A 12,653-nucleotide genomic window follows, 5' to 3' on the forward strand; every position below is an offset into this window, starting at 1 on the left:
TAAGACCAAAATTTAATGGTTTTATCTGAATGGAGGGACTACAGGTAATTCTTAATTCTTCTTTTGGCATCTGCATGTCTTTTCAATATTCTATGATAAATATGTACTTATAATAAGAAAAAATATATTTAAAAATATCTTAATCTGAGAAATAGGCTTATAATTTGCAATATTACAAGAATCTCAAATAATTCCTTAAAATTTAGATCTGATAGACTGAATCTTTACAATTCCCCCAAATATTATACAAATACAATATTAAAATATATACAATGTAGTATTAATTAATACACCAATACACACCAAAAACAACATGTGAAATATGATTTAGACATATTTGGTAAACATTTATCCAAGTGGTAATAAGTGACAGGAAATAGATATCTTGATATTGAGTCCCCAGCCTTCATGAAAATGTAGCAGGTAATTTTTAGTGTTTGCATAACATAGCAACTGATCTGATATCCTTCTGTATTTATATTCCCAAAGCCAGGAAGTCAAAGCTTTCAGCTGTAAAATCACGCAATCAAATTAATAATTTGCAATTACTGAAAAGACATATTAATGAAAATTAACAGTAATATTATTAAATGTTAAGCCTATATTTGCATTAAGAGCAGATTAAGGAAAGACGTTTTAGAAAAAAAATCTATAAACGTATTTACAGCTTCAGAATCAGTTTTGGCCTGTGTAACTTTGAAATGTTAACTTACTCTCTGAATCAAATACCCAGGAAACACAAAAATTATTTGAGGTAGTTGAATTGGCAAAGTCATAAGCCTGAAGTAAAAAAGACTGAGACTATTCAAGAAATAATAAATAGCCCTTAGGGACTCCATTTTTTCTACACAAAGTCAGAAAGTTGAAGAAGTTACTCAAAGGAATCCTTTCCAATGCTTTCTTCAGAAGTAGCCAAAAGGATAAAAAAAAAAAAAAGAAAGAAACTTTCAGACACTGAAGCCAGAAGATAGGGAAAACAATGTATGGGGACTTCCAGGGAATAGGAGTAGGGCCCAATGAAGGAACACCTCCCAACACCTTGGACAGGAAGACCTGATGACATCTGTCCAGCAAGATTTGAGAGCTGCTATGAACCAGTCACTTCTATAAACCTCTCATTATTTCCCTTCTCTAACAAAAAGTGTTCAGTGTGGTTATCCCAAATTAGTCTCATCACTTAATAGAAAAGAGGATACAAAACTATTATCATTCACATATATTTTTTATATAGAAAAATCAAGAGAATTCAGAAACAAGTTACAAATTAATGAGTTTAGCAAGCTTACTGAATTTAAGTTAAAACTAGAAAAATAATTTTCATTCCTATATGCCAACAAGTTTTAAAATGTAACTTATAAAGCAGATACCATTTACAATAGTAGTCAAGAACACAAGGGACTTAGGAATCAATTTAACAAACATCTGCATGCTCTTTTTGAATATACTATATGACTTTTTCATAAAACACTACAATATTTAATTAAATGGAAACATGCCTTGTTCATGGGTAGAAAGACTCAGAAATGTAAAGATGTCAATTCTCTCATACTAATCTAAAATACAAAGCAATTCCAAACCCAGTGGAGTAACAGATATAAGCAAAGGGACCAGAAGAGGAAAACTGAATGTCCAGAAACAAGATAAGTGACAGAAGCATGCACATTTATGGATAAATGATGAACTTTTCAATAAACAGTTACAAGAAATTTATTATGCATACAAGGGAAAATACGTTCCAACTTCTTACAATATTAAAAAAATTTTCAAGTAGATTAAAGATAAAAAAACAGAATTTTTAATATAAAATAAAAAGTAATACTTTATGATGTCAAGTAGAAAAGATTTCTTAAACAAAACATGATAAGTTAATGTTAAAAATGTCTGTTAATAGAAGGCACTATTTAAAAAGTGATGACAAGCCTAAAAATTTAAGAAGGTATTTGAGACACACAAGAACAACAAGAGTTGACATCCAAAATATAAAATAAACTCACACAAATCTAAATAAAAAAATAAGTGGGCAATAAAAATGAGCAAAAGAGAAAAGCAGGCATTCAATCTTACTGAAAATTAAGTATTACAAGCAATAATTGAATCCATGAGAAAAAATTTCATTAAAATACTTGATGACGGCCAGTGTTTGCAAGGATCAGGAGCAAACTATATTATTACAAACTGTTGTTGGGAGTATATATTAATCAATCTCTTTTGAAAGAAATTCTGTCAAGGCTATGGTTTTTCCAGTGGTCATGTATGGATGTGAGAGTTGGACTATAAAGAAAACTGAGCGCCGAAGAATTGATGCTTTTGAACTGTGGTGTTGGAGAAGACTCTTGAGAGTCCCTTGGACTGCAAGGAGATCCAATCAATCCATCCTAAAGGAGATCAATCCTGGGTGTTCATTGGAAGGACTGATGTTGAAGCTGAAACTCCAACACTTTGGCCACCTCATGCGAAGAGTTGACTCATTGGAAAAGACCCTAATGCTGGGTAGGATTGGAGGCAGGAGGAGAAGGGGATGACAGAGGATGAGATGGCTGGATGGCATTACCGACTCCATGGACATGGGTTTGTGTAGACTCCGAGAGTTGGTGATGGACAGAGAGGCCTGGCGTGCTGCAATTCATGGGGTCGCAAAGAGTCGGACACAACTAAGCAACTGAACTGAACTGATTTGATATACGTTTGTAGGGTGAATAAATGAATGACAAAATTAAGGTAATGTATGATTCAATGTTTCAGTAATGCATTACCAACATTATTAGTCATTAGGACAATGTAAATCAAAACTACATTAAAATAATATTGATACTTTACACCAGGAAGATGGCTATAATTTAAGATAAACAACAAGTGTCAGCAAGAATATAGAGAAATTTGAAACTTAATACTTGCTGTCTAGAATGTAAAATGGTGCTGCCACTATGCAAAGCAGTTTGATAATTCCTCAAAAAGTTAAACACAGAGTGAGATATGTTTTAGCATTTTCATTCCCTACATATACAAGAGAAATTTTTAAAACATATCCACACAAAACTTGTGCATGAACGTTCCTACAAACATCCTTAATGGCTGACAAGTAGAAACAACTCAAATGTCCACAAATTGATGAATGAATAAACAAAATGTGGTATATCTATTGGGCTTCCCCCATGGCTCAGAGGTAAAGAGTCCATCTGCAACAGAGGAGACCCAAGAGATTCATGTTCAATCCCTGGGTCAGGAAGATCCCCTTGGGGAGGACATGGCAACCCACTCCAGTGTTCTTGCCTGAAAAATCCCATGGACAGCGGAGCCTGGTAGGCTACAATCCAAAGGGTCGCAAAGAGTTGGACAGGACTGAGTGACTGAGCACTCATGGTATATTTATACCACAAAATATTTTTCAGCAATAAAAAGAAGTGAAGCACTGATATATGCCACACCATTAATGAAGCTTGAAAACATTATGCTAAGTGAAAGAAGATAGTGAAAAAAGACCACATATTTTATGACTGCATTTGTATGAAATTTCTCATATGGCAAATCTAAAGGGACAGAAAGTAAATTATAGGGGATAAGGAGGAATGGGGAGTAGACATGGGATTTCTTGGGATGATGAAAATGTTCTAAATTTAAGTTGTAGTAGTGGTCTCTTTGCCAATGCAGGAGACACAGAGGCACAGGTTGGATCCCTAGGTCAGCAAGATCCCCTGGAGTACGGAACGGCAACCCACTCCAGTATTCTTTCCTGAAAAATCACATGGACAGAGGAGCCTGACGAGCTACAGTCCCTGGAGTTGCAAAAGAGCTGGACATGACTTACCGACTAAACACTAACAACAAAATGGTTACACAACTCTTTGAATATACTAAAACCCACTAAACTATACATTTTAAAGGGGGAGATTTTATGTTAGTTTTCTCTCAATAAAGTTGTTCAAATAATGAATTAAACTCACTTTCAGATTTTCCACTTAAAGTGGAGTACATGGTACATAGTGCAAGGGACAAGCATGGATTTGGAATCAGACAAGATGAAGAATCAGTACAAATTCTGAGACGTTCAGCAAATCACTTAATCATACTAGCTTCAGTTTCCTTATCTGTAAGCCAAGAAAAGCGTAACCACTTCATCAGACTGATACAAGAACTAAATTTAGTAACATATCAAAAACACTGAGCATACCTGCTAATACTAACAGGTACTCAATATTATCTCTCCTCCTTTCCTTCGCTATCTTCTGCACCCTCCTACCCATGATTGAAAGTTTTTACTCTTTATTATGGAATTTTTCACACTAATACAAAAGTAGAAGGAAGAGTAAAACAAACTCCTTTGTATCCACACACATTTTCCTCAATTATCAACTCATGAGGAAACTCACTTTACCCTCATCTCTACCCACGTCCCTTCCACATCATCCCTTTTTTGCTCAAATCATTTTGAAGAAAATCCCATTCACCAGACATCACATCATTTGTAAATAGTTCAGTATGTAATCTCTAAAAAGTAAGAGTGCTTTTTTGTAAACAAATACCATTATCATACCTAAATACAAAGTGAGAATGTTTTAATATCAAATATCTATTTCGCTATCAAATTTCCCTGGTTATCTTAGTTTGTTTGCACAAGTCAGACTCTAAGCAAGACTCGGTATGCTGCGATTGATCAACAGTCTTTTATGTCTCTTTTAATCTCTCTATTCTCTTCCTCTGTCTCATCTTCTCTCTTGTAATTTTATCATTACTGTTACTGTTCAAAAACCTGAGTTGTTTGTCCTTTGAGTTTTCCACAGTCTGGATTTTCCCCTTTGCCTCCCTGTGATGTGGTTTAAAATGTCCCTGTGCCCTTTGTAATTTCTGTAAATTAGTAGTTCGGGATAAAGTTGTTTTGCTGTGGTTTTTGTTTTTGCCAATACTTCTTCAGAGAGAATGGTTAGTTTTATCTGGAGGCACATAAGACTGTCTTCTCTAGTGATTTGGGCAGCATTGATAATTACTGCTTAGATCCATTAATTCAATAGGCATTGCCAAATGGTGATTGTCTAATTTTACAATTCCATAATCACTTATTGACTGGAATACTTCTGTAGACAGAAACTTCCTGTCATCAAATATTAGGTTACTCTGAAGTACGATTTATATAAAAAGGAGGATGAAAAATCTGATTCTTTTCCTTGACTTCTACCAGTTTTTAAAAACAGCAACTTTGGTCCCCTGTGCATATGCCTGAGTGCTCAGTCATATCCAACTCTGCGACCCTTTGAACTATAGCCTACCAGGCAAGAACACTGGAATGGGTTGCCATGCCCTCCTCCAGGGGATCTTCCCCACCCAGGGATCAAACCACGTCTCCTGCAGGTTTAAACTACTAAAGCTTGCTGGTTTAACTTACTAAAGATTAATAATTTTTTGGATAAACATATGTATTTTAAAGTATTAGGTATAATTCATTACACTGCAATTATTATTCTTATTCATGTTCAAATTTTCTGAACTCTTTCCAGTAGAAGATTATTGAAGCTGGCTCCTGAACTCTTCTGACACAACCCTAGTGATCTTTCATAGTTCTTGCCTTCTGGCATGATAAGGCATTTTAGGCTCATTTTGTAAATACCATCTGCTCTTGACCTGGAATTAACCATTATTCCAAGAGACTCTGATTCTTTTTAGCTGAAAATATATTTTAAGACTAGAATCTGCATACTTGGAGTACTCGCTGTTTGATGTTGTTAATAGTGGACAGATCGAAGAAATGTCTATGTTTTAAACTTAAATAATTCAGCTTTACAGAAAAGTTGAGAAAAAAGAAAGAATTCCTGGGCTCTAGCTATGTTCACTGCCTGTAGAGATTGTACTTTTGTTTTTAAAATTAAAAAAAATATTATGAGTTCATAATGATATTTTTCATTCAAAGCAAGATATAGGATTTTCACTTACACTTATTGATCTTATATTTGTATTTCCTTTCCCCTATGCCAAATATTCCGGTTCTTAAGAATATCAACATAATTAATTCTTTGTTATATCACACAAAGCACACACAATAGCCTCTTTATAATAATACCAAAACTATCATTAACAACACAGTCATTAAAAACAGGTTAAGAGCTGATGCTGTTTCTTCTGTCCTTTGGGTATATTCCACCAGAGAAAAATCAAATCACTAGTTTACAAAGACTTCGAGTAATTCACCTGAGTGTGCTTTGCCATACTGTTGGGCTCATCTGTTAGAAATCACTGTTTTAAGAGTTAACTGTGTTTCCCAAAAATTATATATAAAATATTTAAATGGTTCCAAAGTCTCATATACACAAAGTTCAAAGAAGTCAAGATTCTGTCCCTACCCTCTACTCTCCAACTGCTTCACTCTCATTTTCTATTCCTTCCTTTTGCCCATTGGTAACATTTAAAAAGTAATTGTGTATGTGTGTGTGTGTTACAATATGGCAGGTTCTGCCATTGTTATTTTGGCTTTAATATAAGTAAATACATTTCACAGTTCCATTACACTGACTTAGATAAATGGTAGCACACTATAAACACATTTCTCCTTGCCTTTTTTATTCAACAGTATATCCTGGGGATCGTTCTATGTATCTACAGAGATATTCTTTCATTTTTATAGCTGTACAGTACTCTATAGTAGATGTACTATAATTTATCCCTTACTCTTCTTTTAATGAACATTTAGTTATTTCAACTTTTCTTCTACTACAATAGCAAAACAATGAATAGTCACTCACATTGGTCTTTCTATAGCTTTGCCAGTGTGTCCTTGGAATAGACTTCTAGAAGTAGGATCATTTGATCAAACGATAACTGTGCATATACAGTTTTTTAGACACTGAAAAACCTGAGCCTGAATGATAGAAAACAGCTGGAGAAAGGGGAGGGGATGACAATCAGCAGAAATGTAGAAATATATAAAATATATGATTTCAAACTACTAGAGTCTGGCTGCTGCACAGTGTTCCTTTTTCAGCAGAGCACAGACTCTGAGTAGAGAAAAAAAAGGAAAATAAAGCAGAAGATACAGATTTGAATGACAAAATAGTCTGTTCATTCTAGTCTTAGGAAGTTGGATTTAACCTGTTAAATAGCAGGGAGTCAGTGAATTTTTTTTTAGCAGGATTCCCTAGGTAGGGTTCCCTAAAACCAGATAATAAGCAAGTGACTTACTGATGGGGGTCTCTTACGTGAAGCTTGTAAGACAGTGAAAGAAGCAGAAGATGGGAAGAAGCTAAGCAAAGATACACATTCAGCGCATTCAGCTAAAGTCTACTCTAAGGCTGATCCCACAGGAAGCTCTGTAACGTGAATGAAAACTCAGAGCCTCGTTTCAGTTAGTCACTGGTGACGCCAATCCAAGCATCTCTGGGCAGGATGCCCCTCAATGAGTTGAAACAATTCTCTGGAGAAGGGTGAGTCCACAAACGTCCAACTTTCACAGGAGTTGAAGGATGGGTCATACTGCCCTGCTACAGGGTAACTGAGAAGGCATCAGCCAGGTGTACTCTATGGCATTTTGAAGGATGAATTAGAATGGTAGGAGCCTAAAGAATTAGATACAGATATGAAAGGTATCTTTCATATAGATAAAGAAGGCTGAGCACCGAAGAATTGATGATTTCAAACTGTGGTGCTGGAGAAGACTCTTGAAGGTGCCTTGGGCAGCAAGGAGATCAAATCAGTCAATCCTATAGGAAATCAACCCTGAATATTCACTGGAAGGACTGATGCTGAAGCTGAAGCTCCAATACTTTGGCCACCTGATGCAAAGAGCTGACTCACTGGAAAAGACCCTGATGCTGGGAAAGACTGAGGGCAGGAGGAGAAGGGGGCAACAGAGAATGAGATGGTTGGATGGCATCACCGACTCAATGGACATGAGCTTGAGCAAACTCCAGGAGACAGTGAAGAACAGGGAAGCCTGGTGTGCTGCAGTCCATGGGGTCACAAAGAGTCAGACACGATTGAGTGACTGAACAACAACATCAAAGGTAACACCATCTGAACTTGGATGGTGGCTAGGTAGGCAAAATAATGACTTCCCAAAGATGCCCACATGCTAATCCTCAAAACTGTGAATATGGTACATTACATGGCAAAAGGGGCTTTGCATGATTCAGGTTAAAAGTGAGATAAAGGTGAAATTATTCAGATTAGCTGGATGGCTCCAGACTAATCACAGGATTCCAGAAAAGTGAACAGCTTTTCCTGGAGGCAGTCAGAGAGAGATGAGACACTGCTGGCTTTAAAGATGCAGAAAGGGGATCATGTACCAGGAATGCAGCAGCCTTTAGAAGCTGGAAAAGGCAAGGGAACAGATTTTCCTTAGAACTTCCGGGAGAATAAAGCCCTGTTACACCTGATTTTAGCCCAGGAAGACTCATGTTTAACCTCTAAACTACAGAATTGTAGGATAATAAATTTGTGTTATTTCAATTTGTTACAACAGCAATAGAAAACCAATACAGTGACTAAGAAAAGAGAAGGGAAAAGACTAATAAATAAATAATATTAGTTTCTGTTTTATTTTTCCATTTTAAGTAGAATTAAATAACACTATTACCTTCATAAGAATTCATAAACTTAAAAGTCACAGAAAAAATAATTTCGTGAAATTATAATTGAGTTAGAATATGATAGTAAAAGATCAGTATTTTATAAAGGTTAAGAAAAATAGATCTTTAGTGAACCCCCCAAAATTTAAATGGTAGATTGCAAGGAAGAATATGTATTGATTTCTATTACTATGTTAAAGAAATAGGTGTTAGCTCAACACAAGTTGAGCTTTTTTTTTTGACTATTGTTTTATACCTGCCTGAGATTCACCTTTTCTTACTGAGAAAAATGCAGGACTATGAGCTTCATGGCCAGCAGAGGGCGCCATGAGTCAGGCTCGCTCGCTCGCTCGCGCTCCCGCGCGCGCGCTTTCTCTCATCACGGGTTTTTTTCTAGACAGACAAAGGATCCTGGCTTTGGTCCTGTAAGCCTGTGCATCCTCTGTACGACCTCATACTCCTAAATATCAGGTGTGAAAGTAAGAAAAATATTTTTGCACTGACATAATTTTTTTCAATAAAAGCTTATTTATGATAATTGTTGGCATCTTCCTCAATAAATATGAAAAATAATAAAATTTCCATGAAGTCTTCAAAAACAGGAACATTAGGTAAGTAGTAAAAATCTGCAGTGTTATGCGACTTATTTAAATGGAAACTCTTCTGAGCTAGTGCTTTGAAGGGAGGTGAGAGGAGGGGAGGATGCATCCTGAGGAGGATATTTAAACAAGTGTCAAGGCTTCCACAATTTTATCAAGTGAGGCTGAAATCCATTTTCAGTTCAAAGAATAATTAGTATGTTCCTCAGCTCACCAAAGATAGTTTAATGTAGAAACCAACCAGGCTGCAAGTCAGAGAGCCCAGGGAAAAAAGGGAAGAACAAAGTCCAAGCAATCATTCAAGCTAATTTAGGGTTCAGGCAGCCACGGCTTTGTAGAACACACTGGAGGGAGCAAATGAACCCAGAAATAGTTATAATTATGTCTTTGTACTTAGAATGAACACAAAAATAAATACAAGATAGAGATTATTAAATTTCTACAAATTATAAGCTAAGTCACTGTATAAGATGGAGACCGGCTGGAGCCAATAACAGTGATGGACAGAGGAGGGCTAGAAAAGCAGGACAAAGCCAGAGACCTCATCTGTTACTTATTCTACTTGTTATGCTGATCAAACCAGTCAATCCTAAAGGAAATCAGCCCTGAATATTCATTGGAAGGACTGACTGGGAAGCTGAAGCTCCAATACTTTGGCCAGCTGATGCAAAGAGCCGACTCATTGAAAAAGTCCCTGATGCTGGAAAAGATCGAAGGCAGGAGAAAGAGGTCGACAGATCATGAAATGGTTAGATGACATCATCAACTCAATGGACATGAGTATGAGCAAACTCTGGGAGATAGTGAAGGACAGGGAAGCCTGGTGTGCTGCAGTCCATGGGGTTGCAAGGAGTCGGACATGACTTGGCAACTTGAATGACAACAATGGAGTACAGTCAAGACCTAGTTTTGCACAGAGTTAGGATAGATTGAAATTTTAATGATTTTAAAATTATGATGGTTTATCATATGTGAAATAGATCGCGAGTCCAGGTTTGATGCATGAGACAGGGCGCTCAGGGCCAGTACACTGGGATGACCCTGAGGGATGGGGAGGGTGGTGGTGGGGGGTCAGGATGGGGGACACATGTACACTCATGGCTGATTCATGTCAATGTATGGCAAAAACCACTACAATATTGTAAAGCAATTAACCTCCAATTAAAATAAATTAATTAAAAAATATTATGATGGTTTATCAAAGTAAATTCATATTTAAAAGTACATTCACAAATTCATTTATTTAGAGATTCAGAAATATGATTTTGGTACCAAACTCAAAAGGCATAGTCTTACTTGGCATAGGAGGATACTAACTTTATTGATTTTGTAAATTATAATTATAAACTTAAAGTTTATTATTGTTAAGATGTCATGATTTATATGATCCCATTTTTTGTACTGTACTTTCTACCACTTTCTACCTATATGTTTAGCTGCCAAGCAAAATTTCAATATGTTTTCTGATTAGAGAGACATCTGGACCAATGTTCACTAAATATTTTTGACTATTTCGAGGCGCTTCTCTTTTTTCCAATATGATGTCAGATTTTTCTGCAGCCAAAACAACATATCATAACAGACAGTGCAGAAGCATATATGAAAATCCAGACATTAAGCCAGCCATTAAAGAGATTTTCAAAAATGCAAACAATATCACTTTCTCACAGATATCTTGTTTTGGAAAACAAAGCATTTTTCATAAAAAAGGTTATTTTTGTTAATGTATGGTTTATCACTGCTATTTTTAATGAATATATGTAAAATTTTTATCAATTTTAACTTCTAACATGGCAAATATTGATAAATAAAACCTGTACAAATTAAAGCTTTTAAAGTCCTCTATATCATTTTTAGGAGTGTAAAGGGGTTCTAAGATTAAAAAAATGAGAACTTCTATTTCAATGATGCCTAAATGCATAACTTCAAATCAAACCTCCTTCATGAGCAACTCATATAAATATGCTACATAGACAAACTAAACAATCCGAAAGAGAAATCTTGATGCTATCTCAACCTGCAAAACTTGCTGTTTCTTCAGGTTTTCCAGTTTGCTAAATGGCACCAAAATTTCCCTACTCACTCATCTCCCAAACCTAGGACTCGCCATTGACTGATTTCTTCTACAACTGAACTACTAGCAAGTTCCATTGACACTACTGTTAAAATATATTCCTAGTCACATCATTTCTCACCACCTTCACAACTATCACCCCAGTGCAGTATATTCCCTTGGCATCTTGGAATTAAAAAAAAAAAAAAATCTTACTGAGTAAGGTTTCCTAAGGGTAGTTCTACAAAAGTATGTGTCTTCTCATTATCATATAGACACAGACAGAACCCAAACAGTTTATATTAGTTTTCAGTTTTAGTATAGTGATTCAGTGACTACAGTGATTCAATTTTCTCTAACCAAATTCTAAAACTCTCAACTCAGAATAGGTGATATCATATATTTCATGCAATAACTTTCATAAAAGCATATAACTGAAAGTTTTCAAATGTTAGCACCAAATAAATTATATTTAAACACTTTTTTTTTCAGAAACTCTTTCATTTAGACAATGGATTAAAATGTAAATTCTATATTTTATTCTCACTAGATGGATAGTTCAACATACCTTATCGAGTTCATCTGAAATTGCAATACCTGGGAATCAAGAGAGACAAAAAAGTTTTAGAAGCAATCCTTAATAACCCAATCTTAAAAACAAAAGTTGTATTTGTAGAACTAGTACATTGTCCATTCTATTTTTTTCTTGTTAAGGGTACTTCAAAATGATGTGGGTACTTTCTTTCTACTGATGAAAACAAATTAGGAATTTAAGACAACTATAACAGCTGCTGAAACAATGGAAATGATGCAACAAAATCAAGCACCATACTGCTTGTTAAATGCAGAACAAACTTGCAAAGACAACTATAGAGACATTGTCTTTATGTGGTAATGACAATCAAGTGCAGTTTAGCTTGTTACAACATTGTTCTTTTTTAAGAACTGATTCAGATTTCTAGAGTAATAAAAAATTAAGGCAGAAAGGTGGTTGAAGATCATGTATTTTAATTCCCTATTTTCCAGATGAGGACACAGACATGGGAACTTAAGGAATTGTGCTCCATGTTCCCTGAGATCAACAGCTTCTTGGGGCCAATGGATAAAGATTCCTCCTCACAAGCTCCCCTTCTATCCACACACTCCTTAGTCCAATTTTTGTCTCTATCATTCTTCCAAAATTGTTCTAAGTTAGTAACATAAAAGTTTTAGTCCTTAATTTATTTCTCTGTGATGATTGACTCTGTTAACCCCAGTCTCTTTCTTGAAATGCAGCCTTATATTTTCCATTCTCCTTTGTCTCCTTCACAAAGACCTTCTTCTTTGGGGGAGGGGGGTAGTGAGTCCTTTCCTGAAATGCCAAGGGTACACTTCCCCTGGTAACCTAACCCATTCCATTGACATTTTTATTCCTCTATATGGTGATGGCCAGCAAATCTCTATCATCAGCAC

The 12,653-nt window shown here is 35.7% G+C and overlaps 1 protein-coding gene across 9 annotated transcripts in view; it reads right to left on the reverse strand.

The window, feature by feature from the left end:
- Positions 1-12,653, reverse strand: part of C6H8orf34 (chromosome 6 C8orf34 homolog) — a 348,003-nt gene that overhangs the window by 225,913 nt on the left and 109,437 nt on the right. For 8 of the 9 annotated variants that reach the window (XM_081501834.1, XM_081501835.1, XM_081501831.1 and 5 more), the window contains one exon: positions 11,770-11,798. The exons of the other annotated variant lie outside the window; for it this stretch is intronic. In XM_081501834.1, coding sequence (XP_081357960.1) covers positions 11,770-11,798 — 29 coding nt within the window. The remainder of the gene's footprint in view (positions 1-11,769; positions 11,799-12,653) is intronic. 9 annotated transcript variants of the gene reach the window in all.

The sequence above is a fragment of the Giraffa tippelskirchi genome, chromosome 6 (genome assembly GCF_054371585.1).
Source record: "Giraffa tippelskirchi isolate mGirTip1 chromosome 6, T2T-mGirTip1v1.2.pri, whole genome shotgun sequence".
NCBI classification, from domain to species: Eukaryota; Metazoa; Chordata; class Mammalia; order Artiodactyla; family Giraffidae; genus Giraffa; species Giraffa tippelskirchi.